The 20,409-nt window shown below is 45.2% G+C and overlaps 1 protein-coding gene across 1 annotated transcript in view; it reads right to left on the bottom strand.

Moving 5' to 3' along the window:
• LOC146796600 (lysosomal alpha-glucosidase-like) overlaps window positions 1-20,409 on the bottom strand; it is an 854,317-nt gene that overhangs the window by 698,706 nt on the left and 135,202 nt on the right. Inside the window, exon 5 of the mRNA XM_085629244.1 lies at window positions 17,574-17,670. Within this exon, the coding sequence (XP_085485370.1) occupies window positions 17,574-17,670 (97 nt within the window). The remainder of the gene's footprint in view (window positions 1-17,573; window positions 17,671-20,409) is intronic.

The following is a 20,409-nucleotide window of genomic DNA, read 5'->3' as shown; positions in this document are numbered from 1 at the left end:
CACACACACACACACACACACACACACATATATATATATATATATATATATACATACATATACATACACATACATATATATATATACACATACACACATATACAAAGCTGAAGAATACATCAAACATCTAAACCGGAACAAGGCTAACTTGCACTTCTCAGGAGAGATCAGTTTAGTGGCAGTAAACTATCTTGACCTCAGAGTGGAAGTTAAGAAAGGCGAATTAACTAAAGCTCTTTATAGGAAGCAGACGGCAGGCAACAGCACACTGCACGCCTCCAGTAGCCACCCGGGGAGGTTAAAAAATAGTATACCTCAGACTAAAACGAAACTGCTCAAGACAATGCGATTTTGATCAGGCAGCAAAGGATAGTTTGAGTCGGTTTTTAGCGAGAGGCTATGACAATGATCTTTTAGAGAATACTCTGAGAAGGGTAGAACAGCTGCCTAGAAAGGAGATTTTGAAACAAAAACAGGTGAATAAGTCAACTGAGGGCCAATTCTGGATGATAACTACCTTCTCCGAAGATGCCCCTAGTTTAAGAACAATAATGAAAAAAACTAGCATGTGTTGAAAACAGACCCAGTTATTGGATCTGATATTCCATTGGTCCCCATGATCACATTTAGGAAAGCACGTTCGCTCAAGGACAGCCTGATCCATAGTCACCTAGACCCAATTTCATCCAAGAAGGGCACCTTGAAAGAGATGAAAGGATTTTATCCTTGTGGTAAATGCAAGGCTTGTGCTTTCAGCAAAAGGGTATTAACCTAAAATGTGAAAGGTTTAAAAAGAGGGACGATCATTAATAAATTCTTGACCTGCCACACTTCACATGTTGTCTACTGTTTGAAATGCCCATGTGGACTCATGTATGTGGGCAGCACGATTCATAATGTCAAGATTAGAATCTTAGAACACATGCGTGCTATAGCGAAAAAAGATTTTAATTATCCAGTTGCATGGCATTTCGCTATTAAGCACAAAAGTGACAGATCTTTTACAGTTTTTTGTTATGGATTGTGTTCCAGTACATGTCAGAGAGGGGGGACAGAGTGTCAAGACTTAGATGACTGGAATCGAGATACATAATCGACCTCCAGACAAAACCTCAAACGGGTTAAACTCAGGGGAAGAATTAACAGTACATCTAGGGATCTAGAAGTATGTATTCCAGTAACTATTTCTGCATGGAAATGAAATTGATATTTTCGTAAATGTAATGCAAATTCTGCTTGCCTAGGGAAATGACTATGTGATGTACATCTCTTTTTTAGACATGACCTGCTTCTAAGTAAGAGAGCCGATACACGGCCACAAACTATGTTGGAACATGTTGGAACATATGAGGAGAGGCTAGCAACCTCTACATAGAGGTTGCCAAATGCCGATCCACGGTGAGATTTTATTTAAGCAAAATGGGTCACTGCATTTAATGTGAGGGAAAGAATTGATTGCAATTTTTCGTTTTCGAAACCCATGGTGCTATATATTGTATAATATTGATGAAATGTAGTGATTTTACCATTTAAAGATAGCGCTCGCAATATGCTGGCTGTCATCCCTCCTCTGTTTCTATTGTTTCGAAGTAATCATGTGTATAAAAAATGACGCTTCGCAATCCATTGCGTAAACAACACAGAGTAAGGACTAGCTCCGAAACGAGTCTGTTGTACCTACCGAAATAAATCAGACTGCTAATACTAACCCCATGAGTGCTGTGGATTCCTTGTAAGTAATTAAGAGGAATTTGGGAGCGAGAGTTTATATTGCGAAGGCACCGCCGCATTTGAAGCACTCGCCTTTGCTGAGGCGGAGGAGCTGCACATATACATAAATATACATACATACACACATATATATATATACACACACACACACACACCTCCTTTCCCCCCCCAAGTGGCAGCTGGAGAAGTTTGAGAGTGGTGAGGCTGGGCTGCACACAGCGGGGTGGCGGTGTCTTTAAAGCGACGCAGCACTTTTCGGGAGGCCGGTCTCCATATCCCAGTGCAAATCTTTAAAAAAAAAAACAAAAAAAAAAACAATTGGCTAAAATTATGCATTTTCCAACAAATGATGAATGTTTTACTTTAATAAGGGGCATGTGGGCTTGTTTACCCTGTTAGCATTAGGGCAGTGGGCAACCCAAAAAGGAAACCTACATGTAGTAGTTAACTTTTTTCATAAAGGAGCAGCAAGCCTAATAACTCAATCTACCACTAGAAACAAGAGAAAATGCTTCAGACTCCTCAGAGCACAAGAGTAATCCCATAACCAGCAACTACTGAGTAACATAGTACTCTGTAACCAAAAGAGTGTTAACGATATATCTGTAAGAAACATTCGTTAGTGATAACTGCGCGTCCGTATGCGTCGTCGTGTAGCTCCTCGTACATCGCACGACGACGCCTACCGACGAGCAGGGGTACTGCTGACGAAAACTTTCCGGATCCAGTCTGACACCTGGGGGTAATTATAAGGTAAGGAATCTAGGACTAACGAACAAGTTACTTACCTTCGGTAGCGCTTTTTCTGGTGGATACAGTATCTGCCTGTGGATTCCTCACTGGCCCACCCGCCTCCCCGTTGTCCACCTTTGTATACCTTAAAAGATGTCTTGCTTGAGAGTAACTTGTTCTTCTGATGGATACATCTGCCAGTGGATTCCTCACCTTGTGAATAGATTCCCACAGCAGTCCCCACTCCCGGAGGAGGGTGTCCACCTTCCTATACCAGTAAGTCTTGCAAGAGAGAGCGCGCAAAGTGGCCCTCCCTCCTCATCTCAGAGTCCAAGCAATAATGCTTTGCGAAAGTATGGACGGAGGCCCAAGTCGCGGCTTTACAAATATCTGCCACAGGAACACCCCTCTCTCTCTCTCCACACCATTTTACAAACGTGGACCACCTGTAGGAGTAAATGGACTTGGTGGAGTGTCGCCTGGCCGATAAAATAACATCCACCACATCAGGTGGGAGAGAGAAAGAACTCAGGTTGCCCCGTTCAATCTCCAGGCATGAAGGTGTAAGCTCTGGAGGTGGGGGTGTAGGACCTGCCCCTCCGACTGCGAGAGGAGGTCTGCCCTCAGAGGGAGACGGAGCGGAGGGCACGAGGAGAGGTGGAGAAGATCTGTGTACCACACCCTTCTTGGCCAATCCGGGACGATCAATAAAACTTGGGCCCGGTCTTGGCGAATCTTCCTCAGAACCCGAGGAATCAAGGGTATGGGAGGAAACGCGTAAAGGAGTTGTGAGCCCCAACTCAACTGAAAGGCGTCCCCCCAACGCTCCCTGCATCGGAAACTGGAGACTGCAGAATGACGGGCAGTGCGTGTTCTCGCGGGTGGCGAACAGGTCCACCCGAGGGGTTCCCCACATCCAAAAGACGTAACGAACCCCCTCCGGATGGAGCCTCCACTCGTGGTCGGCGGAGAACTGCCGACAGACTGTCCGCACGCACGTTCAGCACCCCGGCCAGATGATTTGCCATCAGACAAATCCGATGGTCCTGAGTCCAGGACCAAAGACGCAGAGCCTCTCTGCAGAGACAATGCAACCCCACTCCTCCCGGCTTGTTGACATACCACATCGCGGTAGTGTTGTCCGTCAGGACTTGAACAGACTGACCACGAAGGGAAGGGAGGAAGGCCTTGAGTGCCAAACGAATCGCCCGCAATTCCAAAAGGTTGATGTGAAGCAACCTCTCCTCTGGAGACCAAAGACCCTTGATCTCCAGATCCCCCAGATGAGCACCCCTCCCTAAGGTGGAGGCATCCGTTATCACTGTGGCCACCGATGGAGGTAGATGGAAGGGCTTTCCTTGAGACAGATTGCCCTCCACGCTCCACCAAGACAGATCCGCTGCAGCTTCTCTGGAGATCCTCACAGACTCCCTGAGGTCTCCGTTGTGCTGATACCACTGCCTGCGGAGGCACCACTGGAGCGCCCTCATGTGCCAGTGTGCATGGTTGACCAACAGAATGCAGGAGGCGAACAGACCGAGCAGGCGAAGGACCTTCAGAAGTGGAACAACCGCTCCATAGTGGAATAAAGGGACCATCTCCTGAATGTGGAGAATTCTTTGAGGTGGAGGAAATGCTCGACACACAGGAGTGTCCAGTACCGCCACTATGAACAGGTTGCGTTGAGAGGGCACCAGGTGAGATTTGGGCACGTTTATCGAAAAACCCAATTCGAACAACAGCTGAGATGTTACCTGCAGATGATGCTGCACCATCTCTGGAGACTCTGCCTTCAGAAGCCAGTCGTCCAGGTAGGGGAAAACCAGAATCCCCGACCTCTTGAGATGGGCCGCTTCGTGAAGACTCGAGGTGCGGTAGTAAGACCAAACGGGAGGACCACAAACTGGTAATGTTGCGACCCAACCGTAAAACGGAGATACTTCCTGTGCGACTTCAGGATTGGGACATTGCAGTACACGTCCTGCAAGTCGAGCGACACCATCCAGTCTCCTTGCTGCAACGCATGAAGAACCTGTGCAAGGGTCAGCATCTTGAACTTCTCCCGTTTCAGGTAAAAGTTCAAGACTCTGAGGTCCAGTATCGGACACAATCTGCCGTCCTTCTTGGGAATCAGAAAATACCGGGAGTAGCATCCCTGACCCCTTTCCTGCTCTGGAACCACCTCTATCGCACCTTTTTGAAGCAAAGCTAGTACCTCCTTCTGCAGAAGAAGCAGATGGTCTTCCCAGCAGTAACCTTGGCAAGGAGGGTAAGAGGGAGGAAACTCCCGAAAGGGAAGGGCGTACCCAGTCTCCACGAGGTTTAAAACCCAAAGGTCTGTTGTAACAGATTTCCAACCCCGCAGAAAGTGGGACACCCGACCCCCCACAGGTCTTACATGTTCCAGGATGGGGGATCTAGGACTGCTTCCCTGAAGCTTCATTGGGAGCAGAGGAGGCAGAAGATGAAGACTGGTTGCGGCCAGAACCTCTCCGACCTCTTTGTCTCCCTCTATAGGACCTATAGAGGGGATTCTGTGGTTGCTGCTGCTGCTGCTGCTAAGGCTGCCGGTAGCAGCGAAACGAAGACCTCCCGAAACCCCTGAACTTCTTAAGTCCAAATCCTTTAGCAGGAGCCTGCAGACCTAAAGATTTAGCTGTTACCCTACTCTCCTTAAATCTCTGTAGGGCAGAGTTAGCCTTCTCACCAAAAAGTTTTTGGCCGTCAAAGGGCAAATCCACCAAGGTGGCCTGAACGTCCGTAGAGAAGCCAGACGAACAAAGCCACGCCTGCCTCCTAGTGGCTATAGACGACCCCATTATTCTCGCCACCGAATCAGCCGTATCAAGGCCCGACTGAATCACCTGTCTCGCAGCGGCCTGAGTATCTGCGACCACCTCCATAAAGGACGCCTTATCACCGTCTGGCAGCTTAGGGGCTAAAGATTTCATTGAGTCCATCAAAGCATGAACATAGCGCCCTAGCAAGCACGTGGCATTGGTGGACTTAAGCGCCATGCTCCCAGATGAAAAGGTTTTCTTAGCGGCTTGATCAACCTTTTTGGACTCCCTGTCCGCAGGAGTCTGAGGGAATGCCCCTGAAGCATGCTTCGAGCATGACGCCTGCACCACTAGACTTTCTGGCGAAGGGTGCGAAGATAGAAAATCTGGATCCCCAGGAGCCACCCTATATCTTCTCGCCACCTGCCTGGAGACCGCTGGTGATAATAGCGGCTTACGCCAGACTTCCACAATTGGCTCCAAAATAGACTCATTGAAAGGCAGCAAAGGCTCACTTGTCGAGGTAGGCGAGTGTAACACCTCCGTCAAAAGGTTAGGCTTATACTCCGCAGAGGGCAACTGCAAATCCAACAGCTCTGCGGCCTTTTTTATCACCATATGATAGGGAGCCAGTTCCTGCGGCGGAGAGGACCTAGTAGAAGAATGCTCCCACTCCGGAGTCGTGTCCAGGCCACTAGCCTCCTGAATCCCCTTCAAACTCATCAGAGGACGTGTCAACCTCACCTTCCTCCACCTCCACTCTATATCGTTCTCCATCCAAGACCCTTTGGGCCTCTCTTCTTGAGCGGATCCGTGGAACCGGCGGCGCCGGCGCCGTACACGGAGTCGGTGGAGCCAGAGGTGTCGAGGCTGGCGGCGCCGGAGTCTGGGTCGGCGGCGCCGGACGCGGCGCCGAGGTAGACGGCAACGAGGAAGGCTCCGAAGAAGGTCGATCCATTCGAAGCCGAGATGGATCCCCAGACGGCACCGGAAACTGCCATGAAGGCGTCATCGGCAGGAAGGGCATAAACGGGGCCTGAGCGTAATGCTGCGGCACTCCCAGAGTATAAGCCATAGGACCCACGGGACCAGTAGGTGCACCGGATGGGAAGGCAGCCCGTTGGAAGATTCCATACATCGTATTCAAAAAATGAGACGAATCCATACCCGGAGCCGGGAACTGTGGATAATGGCCTGGGCCCGGATCCGTCTGCGGAGTACCTGGTACCGGCGCCGCAGTGTCCTCCACAGGCGCCGCAGGCTCATCAGGCTCTAGAGAAGGCTCTTCTCCTTACTCTTGCTCAGCCTCAGAAGCTAAAGACTCCACTGGAACCGGTGACGGCGCCAGTGACTGCGCCGGGGACTACGCTGGAGCCCGCTTCGGAGAAGGAGATCCCCCAGGAGACTTAGGAGAAGGAGATATATCCTTACTTCGGCGTCGAGGCGAAGTCGATCTTGACACCTTGCTCTTTGAAGACCGGCGCCGAGAGGAATGCTTCCTTTTCTTATGGTGTTTCTTCGACTTCGAAGAATGCGAAGTCGACGACTCCGGCCTCGATCTCTCCTTCTTCCTACCTCTCTTCTCCTTTTTGGCCTTGGCCATGAAGACATTCGCCTCCCTTTCTTTCAACGCCTTGGGATTCATCCTCCTGCAGCTGGAACAATCTTCCACGTCGTGGTCGGATGAAAGGCACCACAAACAATCATCATGGGGATCTGTCATAGACATGTGGCCCCCACATTCCCTACAGGGTTTAAAACCCGACTTCCTTGTCGAAAACATGACAAATTTTTTCCAACAGTAACACCACAAAGTAGCAGAAGAGTGCTGGAAAAACCGTTGTGCGTCGACGGCGCGGAAAAAAGGGAACTGACGTCATCACGCTGACGTGGCTCTCTTATGGCTCCGGTGACGTCATACGGAGCCGCGAGCGGAGCCGATGCATTATGACGTCGTCCACGTCGGCGTAGAGAGCTGGGGAAAAAAGTTCAGTGGAATGCTGGCGCAGGGGATATTCACAGATGAGGAATCAACTGGCACATGTATCCATCAGAAGTGTTTCTTTCAGATAGGGGTATTAAAAGCTATATAAATGCAATTACATTTTAAAAAAGCATTGCTTTGCTTCTCTTGCTGAACTGGGCCTGTGAATATGCAACCTGCCATTTTTTTTTTGCCATTAAGTTCACAGAAATGAAACCGGGAAAAAGAAGAGGTCAAGCCAAAACGGTCAGATGACTGCGCAACAGCAGAGTTTAAAAAAAAACTACATTAAAGCATTCTCTGTCTGTGGAGTATCTACAATTCCCAAACACTGGGATTGGTGCATATTGGAGGGGGTTGTCCTTCCAGGGTTATGCTATTTTAAAGTTTATTGGCTGCTGTTTTTGTCAGTAAAGATAAGAGAAGCATAATCCTCGCCTCTGTGTCCTTAATAGAATTGAAAATTCTTGACGGGTTAGCTAGAATTTTTTTTAACTCCGGGCCAAAACGAAATGCATAGGCTTGGCTGCCAGGGTCACGTGACATGACACTCATGATCACTTCTAGTCATAGCAAGCCGCCCCGGACTGGCCCCAAGCAAGAAGAGGTGTGTGTATTTTTTTTTTTTTTTTTTTACTGATTATGAAATTAATTTGGTTTTACCTTTGTAGTAGTCGGCCCAGGGGGTGAAAGTAAAGGCGGCAGATCCCCGACGCCCTCATGGATAAACCGCCAATGCCACATACAAATATATATATATATATATATATATATATATATATACATACACACACACACACACACACACACACACACACACACATACACACACACACACTATATATATCAATCAGAGGTTTCAATCAAGGGTTTGTAAGGCGCACTACTCAAGGTGCTCGGGGTGCAGTTCTGTTATGTGTCAGCTGAAGAGCCAGGTCTTGTGGTCCCTCCTGAACTGGAGCAGCGCAGGGATTCGCAAGAGGAGGAGGTTGTTCCAGGTCTTGGCTGCAAGATAGGAGAAGGACTTTCCACCCGCTCTGTTCCTGTAGAAGCCAGGGAGAGGTTGGCTGAACGGAGGTTTCTCTTGGGGGCGTGGAAGAAGAGACGGTTGTTGAGGTATTGTGGTCCGATGTTGTGGAGGGCTTGTACGCGAGCGTAAGCAGCCAGTGCAGATGGTGGAGGTGTTGGGTGATGTGGTTGTGCCTGGAGATGTTGAGAATTAGTTTGGCTGCGGCGTTCTGGACGGTCTGGAGTTTGAGGAGGAGTTTTTTGTTGATTCAGGTGTAGAGGATATTGCCGTAGTCTAGTCTGCTGGTGATGAGGGCATGTGTGACTGTTTTTCTGGATTCGTGGGGGGGATCCATTTGAATGTTTTATGGAATATGCAGAGGGTTTTGAAGCAGGCTGAGAAGACTGTTGATCTGGCAGTTCCTAGTGAGCGATGAGTCCCGTATGATGCTGAGGTTAGGAGCATGGTCTGTCAGGGTTGGTGGGTTCCCAAGGGCGGGGGGCCACCAGCTGTCGTCCCAAGCTGAGTGGGTGGAGCCGAGGATGAGAACTTCTGTTTTCTCTGAGTTGAGTTTCAGAGAGCTGTTCTTCATACAGGTTGCAACTGCTTTCATCCCTTTTTGGAAGCTGAGCTTGGTGAAGTTGGGTTCCTTGGCGAGGAAGAGGATGAGCTGGGTGTCATCGGCATAGGAGACTATGTTGAGCCCGTGGTTTCTGAAGATGGTTGCGAGGGGGGCCATGTAGATGTTGAAGAGGGTGGGGCTGAGGGAGGATCCTTGGGGTACTCTGCATCTGGTTTCTCTCGGTTATGAGAGGCATGGTGGGAGTCTGACTCTCTGTGTTCTGTCTGTAAGGAATGAGCAGATCAGTCTAGGGCCTTTCCTTGGATGTTGGCGCGGTGGAGTCTGGTGGGTAGTGTGTGGTGGGAGACGGTGTTGAAGGCTGCTGATTGGTCCAGGAGGAAGAGAGCTGCTTTTGGCCCTGGTCGAGGAGGGCACGGATGTCATCAGTGGCAGCGAGGAGGGCGGTCTCGGTGCTGTGGTTGCTGCGGAATCCGGTTTGGGAGATGTCTAGGACGTTGTTGGCTGTGATGAGGTCTGCTAGCTGGGTGTTGACGTCCTTTTCGATGACCTTGGCTGCGAAAGGAAGCCGTGAGATGGGCCTGAAATGCTTGAGGTCCGTTGGGTCTGCGTAGGGTTTTTTGAGGGGGTTGACATCAGCGTGCTTCCAGTCATCAGGGAATGTGGCGGACTCGAGAGAGTAGTTGATCGTTCATCGTAGCTCAGGTGGGATGGCTGTGGCGGCCCTGTGGAAGATGTTGGGCAGACATGGGTCTGAGGGTGCTCCAGCGTGGATGCGCTTCATGGTCTTTAAGGTGTCTTCTGTCGCGAGTGGGGTCCAGGTGAGTAGGGTCTGTTGGGTTGCAGTAGCCATTTAGAAAGGAACAGCCAAAGGATGGTGGTTGCTTCTTAACCCATCCAGCACATTTATCTTGGACACACAAAAAACGTGCTGGGCTCACCAAGTGCAGAGGGGTTTCCTAAATAATCACCAGACATGCTAAAGGCAGCAGAGCTTACTTGCTCCTCACCACCACTGCCCAACGGCATGAGCTATTTGCTCCCCATGGCCTTGTCTAAAGGTGAGGGGAGATTTAAAGAGAAACAAATGTCAGGAAGCTGTGACCAAAGTCTGCTGTTAGTGCTACTGGGAAGCATGGGCCACTGACTTTTATGGCAATTATCCAGGCCTAGATTTGATCACTTACTACAGAATAGCTTAAACTCTAAGAACAGCCTTAAAAACTGAGCACTCATTCCCACTGAGTTAAAACACTGCCAGCCTCTAGGGATAGTCACACAATTCGTTTTGCAAACGCATTTTCTGTTATTATATACCAAATTTATGACTACATAGGTTGGTTTTACCAATTATTATAACATTTAAGAGGAGCAGCTCCCTTTCCACTGAGAGAAATTTAAAATGTACATTAACACAAGACAGAACCCATTTCAGATTACTCCGAAATAGCTTTTCAGAAAAGCTATCTCCTAGGTTCTTATAATATTTCAATTTTTGAACCGGGTTTAACTTAGGTTGCATATCATTAAAGTTGGTTTTCTTACACCTGCTTCCTAACTATAGTTTTTCCAACACTAACTTAGAGGCCCTTGTGTTAGAAAAAGAGATCAAGGACCTCTAGAGACCATTTTCTAATTGGTTATTGGCATAGCATCAAAATAAAAGATTCAAATTGGGGCATGAGTCTCTCCCACTTTGACACATCTGTCAAAGTATCTGGGAGTTATATGTGATAAACAAGATAAATAGCAGTCAAGCAGGACACATTGTTGGCATACTCTCTGCCTATAATGAAGCTCTTCGTTCTCTCTCTCTCTCTCTCTCCTTTATTATAATATAGCATCAATACATAGTTCAACAGGCATTCTCATTTCCTATAAAGTGGGCTATAAACATCCATTTACAGCATCAAATGCAGCATGTATATCACTGAAATACCAATAAACTGCCGGTCCATCAGCAAGTACTTGACGTCAGACGATTTATGATTTGGACAGGTGTATTTCTTGGACCCTGGAAACCACACTGATGTTATGCTTAGATTTTATTTCCACTTAGTCTATTAGCATTTTATTCAACTGTCTACTACATAATTCTGCCTGTGAATAAAAAAGTTAAATTAGCTTGCAAGATGGATTGGCCATATTTCCTTTCTTCAATAGAGGCATAATGTCATCCTTTCTTCAGGATTCTGGTGGAGTCTGGGTAGTAACAATGGAGACAAAAACATTGTAAAGGTTCTGGGGTCCAAATCTCAGGGTTACTGTAAGCAAGTTCAGCTAGTATAAGAGTTGATCCGCTTAACTTACATAGAATTATGAGCCATATCCAAATAGCAATGACCCTAAACACCCATGGATCTGCAGACCTCGGTAATAATTCAATAGTCACGTGAAACTGCTGCTGGAAAGATAATCATCTTATGGTTTTTCCCACTAGATTCTCAAAACAAGTTTGCTGTAAGGAACTAAAGAAACAAGGCGATCTCATCTGCTAGACATGGAGTGCATGAGAGCTTGTGAACATGTTAAAATAAAAGTTGCGACCAAAGCACTTGTAAAACTAAATTCTTTACAGAAGGTCCCTCGCCACTAAGAACACATGCTTATACCCAGATTATATCTCTAAACTGACATTGTTGTGGGGTCGAGTCTGACTCTACATACATTATATGGTTATGTTTGAAATTACAAGATGTTAGACAAGCGTTAACTAGATAGATTATGGAATACACTGGAATGTACAACCCCAAAATAAGCTAACTGAGGTCGACCTTAATAAAAATAAGTATAAAATTGGAAGTATACGTTTTAATTTGGCGTTACATCTATGTAAGGGACAGATATTTGCTAAAGAAAAACACCCCAATGATGACAAGCCATACAGAGAGTTTATTAAGATGGTTATCCTGCTTGCTTGCTGGACTCTGGGCACATGCCACACACGCTGTTGGGACTTCATTTCCCAGTCTGCACTGCGCGCGAACGCGCACAAAAAGGTGACACCGGCCCGCGGCCCTTCGTAGCCGCCTTCCTGGACTCTGGACACACGCCACACATGCTGTTGGGATTTCATTTCCTGATCTCCACTGCGTGCGAACGCACACAAAAAGGTGCCGCCGGCCCGCGGCAGAATCTGGCACCTACAATAATAGCACAACTAAGGGATGACATTTTTACATTATCTGGCCGAGGCGACCTCCCCCTCACTAATAGTCACCCAGTTTAGAGCACTTATAACAAAATAAAAAATGGCACTTACCCGCACTGAGCAGACAAATTGCACATCAACCAGTGTATGTTTTGATCCCCCATGCTCCATAGCTAGAAGAGCACTTGTCCATGCTTTAAAAACCCACCCTAGAGCCCCCGCATTGATAAGATCGCTACACAGCGACTATAAGCATGCTAGAAGAAAAAGAGAGAAGGACATTAGGGAAAAGGCTTGGGACAACCTTGAGCAAGCTGTTAGCTCAGATAACAGCAGGGAGTTTTGGAAAGTTATAAATGCCCCTTACTTCAAAGACTCCGAGGATCCGTCCTTGGATTCACATGTAGCCCCCGCCTACCGAGCTAGGCCCCTCACTTCTAGGTAGTTTAACATTCTCACTATGCGAAGTTAGAAGAGGGCTGGTGGCTTGCGTCCCAGGGAAGGCCCAGGGTCCCGATGGGTTGCCAATCGATCTCTTCCAGGATAATTATTTGTATTTCGTTCTTATAAAGCGCAACTGTCACCCTACTGGTATCCTGGCGCTAGGACTGAGATGGAAGAAAGAAAGAGACTTTTAGCCAATCAGGTGTCCACAGCTCACAGAAACGAGATAGAGGAGAAAGGAGAAAAAAGCCAGCCGAGAGTGCAGGATTAGGAAATCATAGGCCCCTCCCTGGGAAAGATGATATGAGTACCCCTACTGTCTTCAATAGCATAGCGGTAGAAGGTCCTCCACCATCCTGTAATCACAGTGTAATAGTCCCAATGTATAAGAAAGGAGATAGGGGCAGTCCAAAAAACTACAGACCCATCTACCTTCTTGACACCACTGCCAAGGGAATGGGTCGGCTCTTACTAGCTAGATTGGAGGAATGGGCCCAAGAACACAACATTCTGATGCAGGCACAATATGGCTTTCAGAGGGGGAAGGGGACAGTAGATCAATGCCTCAATCTCTCACTCTGTATAGACAAATACACCAAAGCGAAAGTCTGGAAGATATATATGGCATTTATGGACCTGTCAGTGGCCTTCGATTGTGTGTCCCATCAGAAATTGTGGCCCCTGATGGAAGGGATGGGGATTGACCCCCTGATAATTTGCTTCATTCTCCAGTTATATGCTAATGCCACTGCGTGCGTCTGCTATGGCATAAATGGGGAATGCACACGTTCATTTAAGATCGAGAAAGGAGTCAGGCAAGGATGCGTCCTCGCCCCGTTTATTTTTTCCATCTATACAAAGGGGGTGGAGGCGGCCCTGACTGGCTCACCTCTGGACGTGCCCATATTTGATAACACCCCCCCTCCCAATACTGGCGTATGCGGACGATGCAGTCTTAATTGATAGTACAGGGGTAGCTCTCCAAAGTCTGATAACATCTTATGCTTCATTCATGGCTTCATTAGACCTCAGAGTGACAGAATCAAAATCTTTCATCATCATAGCAGGAGCCGGCAGACGAGCGAAATCCCCTTACTTCCATCTGGCTTCAAAGAAAATCTAAGTGGTAGAGTCCTTTTCATACCTGGGAGTACTATTTGATAAAAACCACTCTAGGACAAACCTGGTGGCGGCAAAAGTCCTATTCATGGAAAGAAGTCTCAAAGCTTTTAAGGGTTTTGTTAAGAAGCTAGGAGCCAGCGCCCCCGACCCAATTAAAAACATATCATGCAAAAACAAAGGCTGCGGCAATTTATGGGGCAGGAGTCTGGGGGATGGCTCACATTGACCAACTCTAGAGAATGGAAGACAGCTTCTTTAAAACACAGGTATCGCTACCACATTCATTCTCCAACTACATTTTACATCTCGAACTAGGGCTACCTTATCTGCTAGACTTCATTCGATTGGCTTAAGTCATAAAACAAATGTCCTCTTTGGCCTAATCAGAACCACACAATTACAACCATATAATTTGTTCATACCACATCATCAGAGCATAAATGTACCAAATCTCAAAGCGCATATAGCGGATATTTATTTCATATAATAATATTTTTTTTTAAAGTCGAATTAAAACATAATTAAGTTTAAAACATTTTGCATATCTTGTAAGTACTCAGTTGTATACATACGTAACAGAAAAACATAAGTCAAACATTTATACAATTTCACAACGTAGATGCATAAAAAACGGGAGAGACAAATAGACAATAGGATTATCTGTCACATTTGAAATACTTTTTATAGATTTTTTCTTTAACTAGCAGATATCCTAGTGATTTAGTTTCAATACATAAACCTGGATTGATTCATTAGATTGGCTCCAATCTTATTATGGCTCTTAATTTGGCACAGGGCCACTGTCAATTTAACACAACGCATAATTGGTGACTGTTTGAAGCTGGAACACTCAACAAGATTGGTTGGCTCAGATACGTAGAGGCAGAACTGAGTGCAATTGTGCAAGGAGACTTATTTAGGGATCCTGCCTCTTGTAGGAGGGTCTCTAAACAGGAAATAACCGAGTTATATATGCAGAGAGCTAAATTTGTACGCAGGGAAAAGTATCAGCGCCAAAAAGCGTCCCTTGCATGCAATCTTATTCCGTCAAGACTAGGGGAAGGATACTCGTATCTCTCCTGTACCGCTATTGCACAGCATAGATTTATTCTATTACATTTCCGTCTGAACCTTATTCCTTTGATGTTAGGGTTTCGAGAGTGGAAATTTGAACAATCAGACCTGGCTCCATGTCCGTGTGATAAACATTTGCCCCAGTCGGATCTTCACCTAGTATTGTTCTCAAAGTTCTATCAAACTGAAAGAGAAGCTTTTATCCTCCTAATTTTAAGGTGCCATAATTTTATTCAATGTAGGTTGGCAATGTACTTTTTAAAAGGCTCTCTCCGACCCCTTTATTTGCTTCTCTGCAGCAACTTTTCTGTGGGCTTGTTTGAGAAAGAGAAAGGTGTGGGGTTTGCTGTTTTAAATCACTGTAATCATGATTTAAATGTATACATACCAAGCGACCTTGGCTTAAGAGACACCTAAATCTCACAAAGCTCTTAAAAGTTTTAATATGGGTTTATAACATTACCTGTATTGATTATGGGTCATTTGATGAAATTGTGCTTATATGATCTGTATTCAAATAGATCGAATAAAGATATTATTGATTGAAGATTGTTACTGTGGAAGATACACCAATAAAAAAGGGAAAAGCCGAATGAGACAGGAGGTATATTTACTGCATTAGACAATACAGAGAAAGTGAAGAAGAGGGTGGTTGGCAAAAATTCATATATGCCTCCTTTCTTCTGAAACCAAATAAGGTTCTGTATATCAAGGTCTTGGTGTTGGAACAATCACACTAAATACTTGAAGACATGCTGGTAACAGAGACGATTATCTCAAACAATGAAATCTGAAACATTAACAAATTTAAAAACTAAGATGGTTACTGTATATGGTAGGATACTGCCTGCCATATAGAACCATATGATATCAGCAAACACTAATATTACATGGTTATGCCTTAAGTAGCCTAAAGGTAACACGTAGCGTTTCACAATAATTATTTTATTGCACTCTAATATTATATATGGTGACTAGTGCTGGAGAGACACAGGTAGGAAAGTGGACATTTCAACAATTTTTAGCCAAAAATAAATCTGCAGGTAGTGAAGGATATATATTAATTGTGCTGGCGTGGGGACATAAAACTGCTCCTGTAGCAGGTAGTATGAAGATGAAGTTCAAAGAAACTGCCAGAAAATTCAATGTGAGCAGTTAAAACATGCAACACTTTTTACCAGTGACTCAAGACCTCTGTGAAGAGGTATAAAACGACTATGCTGTAACTTAAGTAATGTATTTTCTATATCAGAAACATGAATTGTTTTTTGTACCATGAACAGAAATATTGTATTCCTATTTAATGTGAGCAAAACTAGGATATCATATAGAACAAGTAACAAAATTGTAACTATTTTGAGCTTTAATACATTCTTTGTTGAATGATTAGTTTGTAAATACTTTAAGTGTGCTATATACTTTATTTTTTTTCCGTTTAATAATAGGTTTATTGAGGTGTAAAACAAACCATATAAACTTCAAACAAGAAAAAAACCAAAAAGGAGGATGAAAAAAGAGAAAAGGAGAACGAAGACGAGAATTTAACAGACAGTATTAAAAAATTGTTAAGAAATGCAATAACCAATAGCGTATGCATTTAATTTTTATCGTTCGGAGCTTCCGTACTGTAGTTGGCCAAGGCCAAGAGACAGTTTCAGATGTTTAATTTGCAAAGCCTCCATATTTTTCAGAAAAACAGAATATGTGGGAGTGTTTCAACATTAGAAACACAAAAATAGCACAGACTCATCTAGTTGTTTACAATACCATCTGCCCTTATTTCTAGCGCTGGGAAGAGGTTAAATCCGATTTGCTTCAACATCTTCTCTTTACTGCATATTTAACTTGATTGTAAGAGGTAAACAAAATGTGTGTTACTCAACAACATACAGCACCTCTTGTATGAGATCTTAGGGGCTCATTAAGATGGCGGTCTGATGCAAGGGACCGCCCGACAAGACGTATGCGGTCCCACCACCCAATTACAATGTGCCATCCGGGCAGGTGGGCGGAAAAGTGCTCAATAACACTGCGGCTTGTGCCGAGGCCCTGGAAAGGGCTGCAGCACAGGCCACAGCACAAGCTGCAGTATTATTGAGAACAGCATGTGGTGCCTGGCACACGGTGCCTGATGGTGCATGGGGCCACTACATGGGCCCCCCCCAAGTCACGTTCCGGCTATCTTTTCATGGCGGTGGGATCGCCATGAACAGGCAGTCAGAAATGGACATCACAATCCTGACGGTGGTGCCTGTGCAGGCACAGCCTCCATTCAGGATCAAGATTCTTACCACCGCCCCATCACGATCAGTAGATCCTGTCAGAAGCGGCTGTGCACCCCAGAGAGTCGAGGTTCCGACCGCCTGCATTGCAATGCAGCGGTCGGCCCGAAGGGCTGTCTGTGGGTGAGACCTCCATGACGGCACGTCGGTAGCGGTCCCACCAGCATCGTAATGATGCCCTTAATAACTATGTATTCCAGATCAGAATGACACAATGATATTTTAATTTGTTTCTTGATCACCAATATTTTTTTTTTTTTTTTTAAACTTTTTATTGGCATTTATTATTACAGTTGTTACATATTGGTATTTGACCGCAGTATCATGAAATATGCATGTCCAATCAGCTGGTATCATTATTGACATTTACGATTACTTCGACTTCATTTTTCTTGATCATCAATATTAATAGCTTTCAAGAATATAAAAAAAGATTTGCCTTGTTGTGCACTGTGTAAACAAAATTCACAGTAGAATTAATATGTGTAACTCCGTTCCCTGCAATTAAAATGTTCAGGATAAACAAATAGGATTTAAATATTGTTTTTCCTGTAACTTAGCAATCCTCATGCTAGCACTACTGTGTTACCCTCATGGATAATAGAATTTGGAAATGCTTGGGGATTTTACTAATATTTACGAGGGCTATACTTTGTGGACCCAGTGCTGAAAAAAGGCACTCACCCATTGCATTGCTGTTCAAAAGGAAAACACCATGGGCTGTTCCCCCTTCTTCCAGGGACAGATAAAATGGATGTGCTCCATATAGGTTGTAGAACTCCTGAAAGCAGAAAGCAGAATTTTGTAAATGGGGACAACTTACGTGCATTGCCTAACATATTGCAATTAAAGCTTATCTGGCTTCAGGAATAATTAAAGAGTGCTTAATGCTTGCATGCTGTTAAGCATATTCCGTGCTAAAGCAGTGACATATGTACAATGTTGTTGGACAACAGCTGCTTCCTCACTAGTTGAAGTTAGGATCCTCGCCAAATGAGTCAAGTAGCATTTGGGGAATTCAGGATATACAAAGGTATACAACTTAAAACATGAACTCTTAATCAAACTGAATATTGTTATAGCTCAGATACCATACTGTATTATAACTAATGTTTTGTGTCTCTTATTAGGAGAAATCAAAAAGTCATAACATAAGTGGGTATTTTTCTACCAATCCCTATACAAAAGTGTAACTGAATTGAGACGATTTAGATTTGAAAAGATAATAAACACTGGTAATGTTAAATTCCAAAATCACATTAGTAGAAAAAGCCAGGTTTTAATTATGAAAGGGAAGAATAGCAATCTTTATGATAAACCAATTGCCAAACATGAAAGGAGGAGGATCCTCGTAAAGAGAAAGAAGGTGAGGTAAACCTGGACTTGCGTATCTAGAGAGAACACACAAAATACTGTGTAGTCATTAACAGTGTATGCTGCCCAGCATGGGTGAATGAAGCATACACCCAAATGCTAACATGATTTAAAAGTAGAATCCATTCTTGGAGCTCCAGATTGGGAGACTGTTAGAAGCAGTGACAGGGCAAATATGTGGCTGTGGGCGCACATTTGCGTAGGCATTTACACCTTACAAGCGTTTGACTGCAATTTTCAAAGTCCGCAAGTCCCAGTTCATAAACAGGATTTGTACACAATGTGATGGACACAACAAATGTACTCTCATTTTTCAGTCCAGCCTCCATGCATAACATGCGGTCTATCTTTATTAGGACTGTTTTGCCGCAGAAGAGTGCAAGTAAAGAGATTAGGGTGAGGTAGATGCCCCTGTGAGTGAGGTGCTGTTAATGTCCACCTGCTGAAGTGCACGTTACTTGCAGAAGAGGGTTGAGGAATGGCAAGTTGAGCAACAAACTGTTCCACCATATCAGAGTGCATGGAAACTTGGCCTTTACCAACACTAGATCCTTCCATTGACCCTACACTTGAGACCATTGCCTCCCGAACCACTCTAGATGTGGGGACATGTGCAGCCTGGCATGTAGCACTATGACAACGTAAGGAGCCTTAATCTCCAAAACCCTTTTTTTATAGTACACACCATCTTACTTGAAAAAGAGGCAGCAGCTTTTTGGCTGCCCTCTCTTGGTTGAGGTATGCTTTCCAGTAGATAGTGTGGGCCCAAGGAAGGGTTAGATCTGTTGGGGATGGAGATGGGACTTTCTGGCGTGGACAGGAAATCCTTACTTGTGGAGTAAAGACACCACTGTTTGAGCTGTCCTTCTTGAGTAGTAAGAATCAGAGGGGGTACACTCCTTTGCTACACTGGCGTGCGAGCACCAGCTAAATAACTCCTTTGCTTAGGAGTGCCTCAGGAGTGCCTGCACCTCCCTCTTGAGCAGCTGATGATCTGATCTGAGGACATGGTGTTGAGGGGGAACTGTTTGGAGGTGTGGTTATGTGTGAAACTCTAGGCATGACTCCTACCATATTACTGAGAGCACCGATCTGTCTGAGGTAATGGTCTTTCACTGGACATATGACAAGAAACCTCAGTCATTCCTCGACAGGTGTTTTGTGGTCGGGGGAGTGGAAAGGGGAGTAACTTGTTTGAGGCTGTAGTGTCTCAGCTGGAGCAACCTCAGCCCTTGCCTCTGCCATTAACTCTACAGCCACTCCATGAGAATGCTTCTGAAAGGATGCATGCCCCGAAAAGCAATGCTGCTGGTAGCCCTGCCTTTGAGTGGATGCTGGTGCCTTGGATCTACCTCGGGATGGTGTTTGTGAAAGGTGGGCCTTTGTGTGGAGGAGTGGAAGGCAACCATGGATTTGGCAATATTTGTGTAATTTTATATTTTCTCTAGCAGGTCATCAACCTGAGGGCTAAAGAGATGCTACCCATCTAAGAGCATGTTACGTAGGTGCACCTGCACCTATGCCGGAAACCTGAAATCAGGAGTCAGGCATGGTGGAATAGGAGGATGCTTCTGTTAATTCCTCTGGAGTCAGTGTCTGCAGTAATCTGGGCACATGTAATGTTTGCATTAGATATGATCTTGCGCTTCACCACTAGTTCATCTCCTTTCTTCCGGTGTGCCTCTAAGAGGCGTTTAATTAGGTCTTGCATTTTTCGCAACAGAAAGCTATGGCTGCAGACACTAATGCTATTTCTTTTGTAGGATATGCCTTGAAAATTGTTGTGAGAAAAGGCATACACAAACATATCTGTCTATAATATTTGGAGTGCATTCCCCCATAATCCCTTGTGCGGGAATCTGCTTGCATAATATTGGTATTTACTTTTCATCAGGGTAGCAAACAGGTCTAGAGACCGTGTTCCCCATTTCTTGAACATTCTGTTGATCTGATATTCTGACAGTTCCCATTCGTGAGAATCTTTCAGAGACCTGCTTAAGTCATCTGCCCACTGGTTTTCCTTGGCTTGTACATCCCTCTATACCACCTCTTTAAATTGCCTGACTCTTTCTTGGAGGTGCAAGGGTGACCAGGAGCTGATCGGATCTTCTGAAAGTTTTTGTTCTTTCTATATAAAATTTGAAAC

The sequence above is a fragment of the Triturus cristatus genome, chromosome 10 (assembly GCF_964204655.1).
Source record: "Triturus cristatus chromosome 10, aTriCri1.1, whole genome shotgun sequence".
Taxonomy (NCBI): domain Eukaryota; kingdom Metazoa; phylum Chordata; class Amphibia; order Caudata; family Salamandridae; genus Triturus; species Triturus cristatus.
The sequence above is the reverse complement of the archived record's forward strand: the minus strand, read 5'-3'. Positions and strand labels throughout refer to the sequence as shown.